Raw genomic sequence first — 13,825 nt, 5'->3', positions numbered from 1 at the left:
AAAGGGACAGTGACTGACATAAATAGGGAGTCAGAGGGATTCTGGGTGGGTGACTGTGATGAGACTTGAGATAATGCGCCCAACATCAGTTCATATTTGCATAAACACAAGATTGTGTGTGTGTGTGTGTGTGTGTGTGTGTGTGTGTGTGTGTATACTGGTATTTTGTTTCGGTGGAGATGCCTTTGCGTGTGCAAGGGAAGAAGGGAGCCGTCAGGGCAACCGTAACTCTGAGCTAATTAAATCACTACGGGACAGAGATGGATGGCCTAACACACACTCGTATACACACATTCCCTCGAGAACACCCCTGCTGTGTCGGGCTGTGATGTGCATCGTTTACCTCCATAATCATCTGCCTTTCATTCTCTCACTCCTTTTTTCTCCCTCTCTCCCCCTCTCTTTTTCTCTAGGTAAGCCAGTGATGATTATCACAGAGTACATGGAAAACGGATCACTGGATGCATTCCTGAGGGTCAGTCATGCGTGTCTGTCTGCATACATGTGTGCATGTGTGTGAGTGTGTGATACGACCGTAGCCAGCTGATCCCCTCTTATCTCTGTAATGTCATCCACCAAAATTACAAGCGGTTGTTCACAAACATTCGCCCTAATCTTGATCGACTTAGTGTTTTTCCAACAAGGAGGTCGACAGCGCTTTCACCTCAGTGTTTCCAGGATTTATTACACTTTTGGTTATAGATGACACATGGCTGCTTCATATAGTAAATATACATACATTAGAAATATGAGACAATGAAAAAGGAAAATGCAGACACAGTTCTGTTGTGTTCCTGCTGCAGAAATAACTTGTTACACAATGGTAGTAGTAAGGACATCTTGAAGTATGAATATGAATATCAACAAGTTCTAAAATGATGCATAACACTTAAGTATACTATAACATAGCTTTAACATACATAATATGTTGTAATTATTTTGAGCACAATAATAAACTAATCTGTGACTGGTTTGTATAGGTGTATCAAATTCTCAAATGCTTTATAACACATATAACAAAACAATAAGAATTTGTAAATTAAAAAATGTATTTGCTCACAACTAGGCTAAATTATAGCATGTTGTACTTTATAAGTATTTATACACTGCTTGTAAATACTAAAAGGGGTCTTAAAATAATATAATATAGTTGAAATCATATCTTAGGATATGTCCTCATGATTTGTTTATGCGTCATAGCACACTGTATAGATTTGTTCATGTGTTTAATCATACTGCTATGTTATAGTGTATTATTAAGCATCCCTCAAAGAATACATAATTAGTGACATATACATTAATACACACCTAAACTTGCATGTAGCAAAAGAAATTTATTACAAAGTTGACAAATGACCTTATATTTTTTTTACAACTAGTCATAGTGTGTAATGTGTCTTTGTTATAAATGCCAAATACGGGAGCTGAAAGTAATGAGTTACAGATTTTTTAAAATCCATTAATCTATTAAATCAGAACAGAAAACAGTGATTTAAAACTGAACAGCGCTGGGGAACTAACCAGTAAAACCAATGAATCAGTAAAATAGTTGCAGGTGAATGTTAAACACAAGTAAGATTATACAATAAAATGTTGTCTTCTTTTCTGCAGAAGAATGACGGGCGTTTCACAGTCATCCAGCTGGTCGGCATCCTGCGTGGCATCGCATCAGGCATGAAGTACCTGTCAGACATGAGTTACGTTCACCGCGACCTCGCGGCTCGCAACATCCTGGTCAACAGCAACCTGGTGTGCAAGGTGTCGGACTTCGGCATGTCCCGAGTACTGGAGGACGACCCTGAGGCTGCATACACCACCAGGGTGAGTGTGTGTGTATGTGGGCGAACATGTGACAGTGGTCTGTCTGTGTGTCACCTTACTTGTCGGCCTAGTCAGATTTCATTAATAAGCCCATCTTTCAATTACAGGGAGGGAAAATCCCCATCCGCTGGACGGCCCCAGAGGCCATCGCCTATAGGAAGTTCACCTCGGCCAGCGATGTGTGGAGCTATGGCATTGTCATGTGGGAGGTGATGTCATACGGCGAGCGACCATACTGGGACATGAGTAACCAAGACGTAAGTCTGGAGCAATGTAATCACATACAATCATAAATAATAAATAGATTGAATTAGTGTGTGATATTTGTGCTCAAACAATAATTCCCAGTTTCATGTGAAATGTCAAATATTTTATAAAAAATACTTCATCATTTTAACTTGGTTATATAATCAAATTAACTGCAGAGGTGATAAAATGCTGGCTGTATAATCCCTTTTCTCATTACACACTGAATGCACATTTCTAGTGCCACTAATGATGATAAAGAATTTAATTTATGCATAACCAAATGTCTTGTGTAGGTGGCTAAAGTAAGGTGATTAAAAATTAAGGGTATAAAATTAGAGGGAAAAAATGATATAGCTGTAGTCAGAAGCAAAGAGACTTACAGCAGCACTAATCTACTGTTTAGGTAATCAAGGCTATTGATGAGGGCTATCGGCTGCCTCCGCCCATGGACTGCCCCGTGGCGCTCCACCAGCTCATGCTGGACTGCTGGCAGAGAGAGAGGGCCGACCGGCCAAAGTTCGGGCAGATCGTCAACATGCTGGACAAACTGATCCGCAACCCCAACACTCTGAAGAGGACCGGGGGAGAGACCGCTGTCAGGTGAGAGGGCAGAACAGAGATACATGCAAAATAGATATGCCTAGAGGATGATCGTAGCTGGCAGACATGCTTATCATTCCATGCACATACAAGCATACATATGCAAACAGACACACAGCAGAGGTTGTACTGGTTACAGAATGACAGATTTTAGGAAGTACATTCTAGGTCAGGGGTTTCCTAACATTGGGGTTGAGTCACCAACAAGGAGTCATAAATATGAGGGAATATTTACCATTAGCAGAGCAGCTGGATAAAAACATATTTTCTGCTACTCAGATAATATTTATGTATAATTTGTCATTTTTCCTCCATTGCTCCTCAAGCCTGAAGAAGATATTTTAAAAAAGTATTATGAAGAAATTTTCACAAAATATTGCTTTGGTCACAAGCATTCATTTGCATTATTTTAGAAATGGATTACATTATTAAGAAATATGAGTATTTTACAATTTTATTTAAGATATTGTTTGTATTAATTAGTGTGGTTTTAGCCTGAGTGTATTACAAACTAATCTTAAAATAGCAAAAAATTAATAAAACCAGAAAGCAGCAATATGGCTTCCAGCTGTCTTGGAAATTATAGAAAAGTTGTGGAATTTCACATTAAGTTCCCACTGACAACCAGCAAATATGTTGTGTTAAAGAGCTAATGTGCATAAACATACATTGACTCATCTACTTAACTCGCAAGCACAAACTATATGCAGCCTTAATACTGTAAAATGTATTACATACTCAATATTCTGCCTTTCACACTAACACACACACACACACACACACACACACACATGTACACACACTTTCCTATTCTCTCACTGGTATTTACATTTACCATTAAACATTATCTACCAGCAACACGTGGCTCTTCTCAGCACAAACACCCTCCATAATGGATTTCTCTGCAAACCAGCTTTAATGGTGCTGTACACTCAGGAATGTAGCTGCTCTAACAACAGAGGGGGAGAATTACGATGTAATGCAGAGTAAAAAACAAACATGACCCTACAGCTCCGGCACCATTACTCTCTGGTGGCTAAACGTGTTAAGAATGACCTACGTGTGTTTACAGACTCAACGCAGACCAGCGGGAGTCTGTTTGAGTTTAATGAGTGTGTGAGAGCATGCAAAATTAGACACACACACACACACACGCTCACCTAATGGGACACAGTCAGAGCAAGAGGGCAGCTCTTGTGGAGTAATTAGCAGAACTGAATCCTGTAAATGCAACTTTTACAGTTACAAGAGGGAAGGGGAAAGTAGAATGTGTGTGTGGCGTATGCGTGTGAAAAGGGATCGCTACGTGCAAGTCTTTTAAAGACTCTGACATCCTGCTCTCACAGTTCAAGTCAACATCCTTTCTAAAAAAGAGAGAGCGCTAAAGAGAGATAGCATGTGAGAGTCATCAGAGCGAGACGAGACTGCCACCGACTCAGACCTTCTCCCCATGTAAATGTTTCATGGCCGACGGCGCCGCTGCAACACTCAACCAAAAGGAAAGATGGGAAAAAAAGTGAAAAATCTGCTGATGAATATCTGAATGTGAGACCACCAAGTGGTAAAACTCACCTAAGTGTGACAGGGTTGTGTGTTTTCTGTAAAATAAGATTTAACTAACTGTGTCGGTCACACCAAGAAGGAACTGTGTTTGACTTGGCTGGGGTTTCCGGTAGGACTCACAAAACAGGGACACACAAGAGAGCTGAACCTGACAGATCTGTCTATCCCATTAAGGAGGGAAAAGACAGAGAGAAATGTAGCATGGTGCATTTTATAGCTTGTGGGTAGCTCTCTGTCATCACACAAGGTGAATGTGTCATGCCCTTCTGATACCACAGTACAGCATCATAGTCATGAATGAGGAAACTAATTCCCATGATATGATGTAGTTGCCAAGAATCAGTGATGTCCCACACGGTGTAAGAAAGCAGATCATTACCTTCCAAGTCGAAAGCTCTTAAACAGAATATAACTTTTATTTTCTCTTTGCACAGACAGTTGCACGCATCATGATTTTGGGCTGAAAAGTGCAGCAGCTTTAAATACTTACTCCAAATACAGAACCAAACTGAGAGTTGCGGCAACGTCTGTGAAACCTATGTTCATGAAATTCATTCTCCAATCCTTTTCTCTCCTCCACCCACAATAGGCCTAACACCACCCTGCTGGAGCCAGGGAGCCCCGAGGCATCCTCGGCCGTGGGCACAGTGGAGGACTGGCTGCAGGCCATCGGCATGGAGAGATACAGCGACAACTTCACAGCCGCCGGCTACACCACTCCAGAGGCTGTGGTCCACATGACACAAGAGTGAGTAGGAAGGAGAGACTGTGAGAGGACAAGTGAAAAAAGTAAAAAAGAAAAGAAGGAAACAGAAGTTGCAAGACAGCAAAAAAACTTATCTTACAGGAAGTGAATTCTGTGAATGGAGTGGGATAACAACATTTTTAAACTGTTTTCGCACTTTACACTCACTTTTCTCACCTAATGTCAGTACGACACAGATAAACTTATTAAAGGAATAGTTTGACATTTTGGGAAATTTGCTTATTCACTTTCTTAGAGCTACATGAGAGGACTGATAAAACGCCCCTATGTCTTCATCTTAAAATATAAAGAAGCATTCACCAGCAGTTTATCTTAGCTTAGCATAAAAACAGGAAATTAGGAGACAGCCAGCTTGGCTTTGTCCAAAGGTGAAAAATCTGCCTGGCTGCACAGTTGTATTAGTGAACGTGTATCTCATGTGTTTGATTCATACACAAACAGGAATGTAAAAATGACAGGTTGAGGTTTTTACGGGGAGTTAAGTACTATAAATAGTTCCATCACATACCAAGTTGTTTCTCCCTGCTTTAAATCTTTAGCTGAGCTAAACTATTTTGTTTTGGCTGGCTTCATATTTGGGCTACAAAAAAGGGTGCTTCTGAGCTTCTCATCTAATTCTCAGCAAGAAAGCATAAACATAATAAGCATAATTATATTTACCATAAATTTTAAACAATTATTAGACTATAATCAATCCATGATATCTTTTGTAAAGAATACATTCAATACAATACATTCTCAGTCTGTCACTTGTCTGTAATATTTTCATTTTTCACTTATTAAGATTACAGGATTAGGATTACTGCGTTGGAAAGTGAAATTCCTCACAGCAGTTAAACTGTCAGGCCAGTTTCCACTGGAAGGCTGTAAAATTCATCATGTGTATCAGGCCTTCATGTGTTTGTTATTGTTGTCCTCGGTCCTAAAAGGCCTCTTTTCCCCATCTTTTTTCAGGGACATGGCTCGCATAGGTATCTCCTCGGCAGCGCACCAGAACAAGATTCTGACCAGCGTCCAGGGAATGCTGTCTCAAATGCAACAGATGCAAGGCAGAATGGTTCCCGTCTGAGAGATTTAAACAAAGAAAAAGGAAAAGGAAGCAAAGCGACTTCGTTTCTTACGGAAAAAATAAAATAAATAACAAAAAAGATTAAATATAAAAAAAGAGACAAATAAACTATGAAGAAATAGTTTACCTCATCCATGCACTTTAAATTGGATCTAAAAGAAAAGAAGACGATGATGAAGACGAAAAAAAGTGGTAAAAATGGCACTTTTAAAAAAAAAATCTGACCTTTACCTTGCCCTTTTTTTGTTGTTTTGGAGAATGGGGCGCATCTGTCTGCAGCATTTATGGATAGGATGGCTGGAAAAGTGCTTCCGAGAGGCCAATCTGGAGTGCCTTTAAGGGTCTGGAAGGAAAAGTGAGGAAGATGGGAATCATACCTTTCTTTCTCCTCTTGGGCAGAGTGTTGTTTCTGGAACTTTCTTTCTGGAATAATCCGCAGAGCAGATTTTTTTGATTTCCTGTGACTGTGTTTATTGTACATGAATTGTTTCTGTGGGACTCGCAGGCTACCCCAGCCACCATTGTTCTCTCTCAGCTGGATCTGTTTGGTATCTCACAGACAAAATGGAGGATCCTACCCGTCAGATATAAACAGTGAATCTCTGAGAGGTTGAGAGTTGGATTCCGAGGAGAGACGGCGGTGCAGGGAGGGCTTATTTAGAGACGCTTCTTATTGTTTTTTGCTCTGTTCTGGCCTTGTTTTTCTCCCAGAACGCTGTATTTTGTTGCCCTCAGGACGTTGCTGAGAATGTCTTTGATCTTCCAGAGGAGCCTTCCCACTCCCCTGTCTTCCCAAAAATGCTCTCCCACACCTCAGATAAACATACAGTTTGGATTCTTCTATTCATCTCCCCATCTGAATCAAAGCTCCCACCCCCCATTAATGCAGGACTCACCAACTCTTCCTCATCATTTTTGATGGACAGCTGTTAGGACCAGTTGAATCGCCTTTATAAACTGGATACCAGAATGAAGGAATTTACTGGCAGGATTTATTCGGACAAAAGGATGCAACAAAGGCAATATGGATGGAGAGTAAATCAGAGTCATCAGCATTATCATCGCCAAGAAAATACACTCACCTTTACTCAAACCAACCATCATTAAGGTGAGGATCAATAGTATTGTACCTTTTTGTTACCTAGACTCAGCACAAAAAGCCCTATTAAAACAAAACAAATAATGTTATTGGATTATACCCCCCTTTATTACTGCAGTATGCTTCTAATATCAAGTATGTCTAGCCACCAAGAGCTTTATAAGAATCATTACGACCCCCCCCCCCAATCACTGGCCCCTCAGCTCCAGAAACTGTGTTAATTAACAAGCTGGTTGCGCCACCGCAGGCAGCCAGAGCAGATCAATAGCCACTGGTCTGTGATCAGTCTGCGGTCCTGATGCCGCTGGCATCTTAATGAGAAGAATTAATCAGCCGCTGACTCACAATCAGCCGAACAGAGCCCACCAGAGCTCGGAAACACTTTCCCCTGAGTGACTATGTTGTCATGGTACCAGGAGGGTCTTAACAGAGGGTCTTGATTAATTTTTGTATATCAGATACTGTAGATTGTTCTCTCTTTCTGGATAAGCCTTAAAAAGATTTCTGAATTGACAGTAATAACTTAGTTAGCATGTGCCCAGTTAATACAGCATGGATATAGCTTACTCAGCAAATTCAAGTCTGATCTCACTTACATAATCAGTTTACTTATGTGATAACTGAATGTATGCTCAATGTGTACAAAATTAAAAGAAATAAATGTTATCAGTTTATTAGATACACCTCTAATATAATTGCTCTGCAATAAATGATCTTTGTGAAGTTTGTAATGTTCAGTTTTTGTTGTTTTAAAAGGTTCAAATTTCATTTTATGAAGTAGTCAGGATGGTGCTGAGCAGCATTGCAAAAGTTATTTATATTAATCTGCCCTTTTAACTATTTTGTCTATAAAATGTCAGAAAATAGTTTTAAAAGTTTCCCAGGGCACAAATTGCATGTTTGATCCAACCAAGACTCGAGATAAATTTATGTACATACGTGCATTGAATCAAATCCTCACATTTAAGAAACTAAAACCTGCAAATGTTTGATTTTTTTGGATGAAAAATAAAAAAAATAGTTGCACAGTAAATTTCTGTCAGAGGACTAATTGATTATCTGACTGATTGATTATATGACTAATAACTCCATGTGGGCAGACTAAGTGAAAAACAGCATTAAAGCAGTATAATGCATTATTTTTTGCAGTATAAAAGAATTTACTACAGGAAATGCTGTACAGGGATTACATGACAGAAAACCTAAAAAATATTGAAAGTTAACAGGCTATAATTTGAGCAGTGTTGAAGACTTTCCAAAGGATTTATTTCAGCTGGCATTAGAAAAAGAATGGTGCGTTTGCACAAGCTGTTGAATCTATACATAGAGTAATCAAGATATACACGCTCATTAAATGTCTATTGTCGTGCTTTTGGTGTGTGCCAGCAAGTCAAGGGCATGTTTCATATATTATGTACACACAACGGCATGTGGTGCACACAAGTTAATACACTGTTGCCACGAAATCCATATTTTCCCCTGTAGGGCGGCCGCTTGCACTCTCTGGATGCCCTGGCTTTGGCACTCGATTTTGTTTAGCGGATGAGTCGAATGTTCCATCGAGCTGGAGCTGGAGAGCAGTATTGTTGGTCAGGACTGGATGCCAAGCTTAAATTGTTTATATTCAAAACCACCATGACTGATGCAGCCTCTCTTTTCCTCCCCCTTCTCTTTCTCCCCAGCTGCTGCCGTCCATCATAAACAGGATCCTGGCCTTGTTCGCCATGACCAGAATTCTTCCTCCTCTTCCTCTTTGTCTTCCTCCTCCTGCTTCCCTCCTCCTCTCCTTGGAGCCTCCTCCGACACCGAGATGACAAATCCATCCCCAAGCGTCTGGGACGTCCGCTGTCACAACACATCAACGTGACTAACTAGCCACCGTTGCTTGTGGCCATCCAGCAATGTACTGGAATTACTATGAATGATTTAACAGCATAAAAAGAGACAATAAGAAGAATGTAATATAATCAAGAAGCCCTGCTCCAGCGGATAATGAACTTTTATTTTGAAAGTTTCATTTTATTTTGTGATTTTTTTTTTTGTTTGATTTTTTTTATTGCTTTGTTCTGTTTGCATGTAAAGTAACAAGCGTTTGATTTGAGCGTGCGAATGTGATGATGTGTGCACGTGTGTGTGTGTCTAGCTGTATGAGTGAAAATGTCTTTGAAGTACTATCAGTAATTGTGTCCGTTTTCATGCCACTGTGGAGGAGGAAGAGGTAATGGAGTTGTATTGTTTTTGATATAAAAAAGAAAAACCCTGGACTTTTTTGCTTTCGTGTCGTCTAAAAAAAACAAAAAACAAACAAAAAAACAAAACAATGTAAGGTGTGTTGCTCCTGTCGTGCAAACTCTACTCAGCAACAGCATTTATTAAACAGCTTTCTGGAATGCAACCCATTTCTGCTTTGGCAGTAACAGCGGCTTGCAAATGGACACACGGAGACACAGACATGAGTGACTGCAAACCTCCTGTGCATAGAAACACATGAAACACAGACGAGAGTTTGGACCCTCCAAGCTCATGACAAATCAAGGAGGAAATGTCGGAATCATCCCTCTGTTGAAGTAGCGGCAGTTTAAAATGACGCACCTGTACACATCAAAGGATCAGAGAAGTGAGGAAAAAGGTGTTTAAGAAGGGAAAACTTGGTTATTTTTATTTTTTCCAGAGCACATCATACAGCTACAGGTTTAACCCAATGGACTATATTCCTTTTGTTCCTTTATCTCTTTAAACTATACTTATGTGAATGTTTTTGAACTCAGAAGTGATGCTTCATATAATTTAAAAAACACCTCCGCCCTTAATACAGCTCAACCGTTCTTTCCTTTTTTGGCGTTGTTTTTTTGGGGGGTTTTATCTATTGAAAAAGGACCTGTTTGGAAATATGCAAGACATGTTGGGAAGGAGAAGGAAACCAGAATGTACTGTAAAATACTTTTTTCCTTTACTTAAATGTCGGAAGATTCGAAAAAAAACAACAACAAAAAAAAAAATAACAAAATGCCAGAGTTAATGTTTGTCATTGTATGCCTTCCAATGCCATATGATCTAGTCATGTAGATCTAACATTCTCTCAATCTTTTTTTGTACTTTTTTTTCTTGGACATGATCATGATTTTTTTTGGCCTTGTTTTTTGTTTTATTTTGTTTTTGTCAAGGAGCTCTAGGTACATGTAACTTATGTCATTTATTTATGTCCTTTTATATCTAGTTTGTAAAATAATAGCCTAAAGTGAAGAAAATAAAGGGGTGCCAAAGTGCATTCTTATTAAAGTAGAAACCATATGACAGTCTCCCTGCCTCTCATTCATACACACACATACACTGCAGCATTTGATTCAAAGGCCATCAGCAGTTTCATCAGTTATTGCAGTCATTATGTCTGTAGAGGCAAGCTGATTACCTACACTATTATGCATTGATTACTGCATTATATGATTGCGTATAATGGAGGGATTACGTAACAGAAAGAGGAGGCCAAGGTAGCACATCAAGCAGTTTCTTGGCCTCGTTTTTGCTTTCTATTTTTCACTGTCACTCCCTGTAACTTAAACACACACACAGAATAAGAAAGGCCAGTCTGTTGGCAGTTTGTCCCCTCTGCAGCACATGTTCAGCAGATATCATGACTCTGGACTCCAAAACTTGGCCCTCAGCTCCTCTCAGGCCTTGAGGCAGCCGCAAGCACTGCTCACTTGGCGCAGCGCATGTGTGTGTGGATGTGCGTGTGTGTGTGTGCTTAATCAGAACAACATCTGCTTCCTGCGCTCATTTCCAGCAGCGATAAACCACTGATTGTCCTGAGTCTTTGATAAGGGCCCGGGAGAGGCTGGGGAAGAAAGGACAGTTTTAGAAACAGAGCTCAGGCTCAACGTTGAGCCAAATGGCGTTTTACACATTTCCTGAGAAATCACCAGCACAAGGCATGCATACATTAAAAGTTCTGAGGTTTGCAGTGGGAGATGTTTATCGGCCTCAGAGGGAAAGTGTGCCTCCTTTGCAGATTGTTGGCAAGCTTAGAGGGGAAGACGGAAGAAGATTAATGAGGCTGAGCTTGATAGATTTTCCCCAAACTGACGTTTTTTGATTTTTGACAACTTGGTGTATTACTTGAAATTTCAGAATATTGCAATGAATAAAAAAACATATATAAAGCATGCATGGATTATTTTTACCATTTACATTAATTCTTAACTTGGAAACAATAGTTGGACAAACAAATCCTGTCTGGGAACCATGAATGTCTATACAAACGTTTGTGCCAGTCCACCTTGTAGTCAAGATATTTCACTGAATATGTAAAAACTTTGACCTGCTGATGGCTTAAGAGGAAAAGTCAGAGGATCTCCAAAGTAATTATAATTTATCCTCAAGGCACTTTGAATATCTGTCACAAATTTCATGGCCATCCATCCAATATTTGTCAAGATATTTCACTGAGGATCACTAGACAGGATTCATCCTGTGGCGAAAATGAATTTAATAGTAACCAATTTAATTGTTGTTAAGATATTTCAGTATGGACCAAAGTGGTTGACTGCCTACCAAAGAGAAGAAGAGGTTGTGTTGGTGAAAGAGACAGACAGGGAAAGAAAGACAAAGAAAAGTGCTAAATTCAGCCATGACTGGAAGAAAAAAAAAGACAAACTGAGAGGGAAAAAACCCAGACAAGGGGGTTTGAGACTGTAAGTCACATGGAAAGGAAAAACTGTCTGTCTGCTAGACTAGGCTAACGCAAGTAAGTCCAGTCATGTTGAGAGTTCAGTTAATGGCCATGATTCAGCTGGAATGTTGCCCCTCTCTTCAATGCTAGAACAAAATCAGCTTAATCTGACAAACCTGTCAGTTAATCAGGCATTCCAGCCCGTGATCATGGGAAGAGGTATAACACAGATGGTTGAAGTATTTTGATATTTGGTGAGTGCAACTACCACTGACATGAAACTTAAGATCTACAAGAAGTTCCAAGGAAATATTTTGAACGTGGCTTATGCTAGCCTCATATCCTAGTAGTTACAGCCAGGGCAATCTAGGAGTTACAAATTGGACAATTCTGCAGCTCACATTTTACTTCCACTGCCAACACTGAATACTGAAAGTAGTATACACCATGAGGTAGTCAGCATTCACATTTTAGTGTTTCTTTTTAGCTGCATTTCCTCTGCTGCTATTTCTAGTATGTTTCAATTTTTACTGCGTATACTGACAGTAGTGGTACTACAAAGGATATTGGACTTGCTATCACCAGATACCCCATATTACAGGACTCTAATTGGGATCAAGGACAAAAAAACTTGATTAGGACATTGTTACCAACCATACCTCAACTTTGGGGTTTGTGGACATCTTTAGTCACCTTGAAACTCGTCTCAGTTGTGAGACAACTCATCAGCTCAATTGAGTATCAATTCAGTGAACCCTCTCACTTTTATAGCCAAACAAAGGGGCTAAAATGAAGACTCAAGTCAAGAGATAACAATCGCACCACTTAAGATCCTCTTTTACACACACACACACACACACACACACACACAGCGCTAGAAGCCTGAATGCTTTTGCCAAACAATCTAATTAAGAGACCTTTAGGTGAAGTACCAGCCCTTCAAACTGGCTTAACCCCCACAGCTCCATACTGTCACTGCAATCCTTTTCATCAGGTCACTTTGTTTCATAATTCAATTTCCTGATTCGAAAGATAAAACCTCTCCTGGCATGTCCTCTAAGACAATCACAATGGAGCACCACCCTTCACACTGACATTATGATTACTCTGTCCTTTGTGTTGTCGTTCTTAAGTATGTCCTTAGGTCTGCACAATAATATAATCCATAATCCAAATGCTTCAACGTTAATCCCCAGCTGCTTCAACCAATTTTGAGTCAAGAGTTTTCTTTTCTTAACTCCAGGTGATTGGTTGGCATTTTTGTTGTAGTGAAGGACGACTGAAGAGGAAAACTGAGTGCTGCTATGACGTACTGGGAATTATCTGTTGGGGGAAAAGAAGAGAAAAGCTTGGGAAAGAAAACAACAAGAAATGAAAGTTTCAGGGGGAAAATAGCTGGGCAGAGCCTCTCGTCTGAGCATATTGACCGAGAGGCTTCCAGCACAGAGTTGACCTTGTGTCTGGTCTGCGAGGTATTACTTCTGAGGACTTTTGATGGACAACACATCCGCAGTGATACCTATGAAGAGCCCAAAAAATGTGTATGTCAAAACAAAACAGGAGCAAATGCTGGCAGTATGACAGAAGGTGTCTTAATTTAGCTGTGTTTGAAATCTTTCAGTTCACAGTGAAACGCTGTCTGTGTAACCGTCAAACGCAGCTTTGGTTCAGACACCAGAGGCAGAAACTACTGCAGACAAACACCAGACAACATGAAAAAGCACTTAAGGGAGAAGCACCCTCTCTTGGTTGCAACCCGGCTTTAAGGCAACTTTTGTTTCCCAGAGTCTCTTGCGAGTAATGGAAATGAACGGGACAGCAATGAGAACCGGGGAAAAAAACCAAACAGAGAAAACAGAGCTCTGAGTCAGATTGATAAACAAACAGACAAAAGGGAGATAAAGGGAAGACAAAAGTGTTTGAAGATTGATAGGTGACAACTTTGACAAAGCTGAAATCATCTTTGAGTTGTGAATTTTTGCAAATAAT

At 40.0% G+C, this 13,825-nt stretch overlaps 1 protein-coding gene across 2 annotated transcripts in view; it reads left to right on the top strand.

The window, feature by feature from the left end:
• epha4l (eph receptor A4, like) overlaps window positions 1-10,458 on the top strand; it is a 56,013-nt gene extending 45,555 nt beyond the window's left edge. For both annotated transcript variants that reach the window (XM_018684101.2, XM_018684100.2), the window contains exons 12-18: window positions 414-475; window positions 1,612-1,821; window positions 1,929-2,078; window positions 2,474-2,670; window positions 4,823-4,981; window positions 5,954-7,176; window positions 8,850-10,458. In XM_018684101.2, the coding sequence (XP_018539617.1) occupies window positions 414-475; window positions 1,612-1,821; window positions 1,929-2,078; window positions 2,474-2,670; window positions 4,823-4,981; window positions 5,954-6,068 (893 nt within the window). In that variant the 3' untranslated portion in view covers window positions 6,069-7,176; window positions 8,850-10,458. The remainder of the gene's footprint in view (window positions 1-413; window positions 476-1,611; window positions 1,822-1,928; window positions 2,079-2,473; window positions 2,671-4,822; window positions 4,982-5,953; window positions 7,177-8,849) is intronic.
• The last annotated feature ends 3,367 nt before the right edge of the window (window positions 10,459-13,825 follow it).

Source organism: Lates calcarifer, linkage group LG21, assembly GCF_001640805.2.
Source record: "Lates calcarifer isolate ASB-BC8 linkage group LG21, TLL_Latcal_v3, whole genome shotgun sequence".
Classification (NCBI taxonomy): Eukaryota; Metazoa; Chordata; class Actinopteri; family Centropomidae; genus Lates; species Lates calcarifer.
This window is presented reverse-complemented; position numbering and strand designations above follow the sequence as displayed.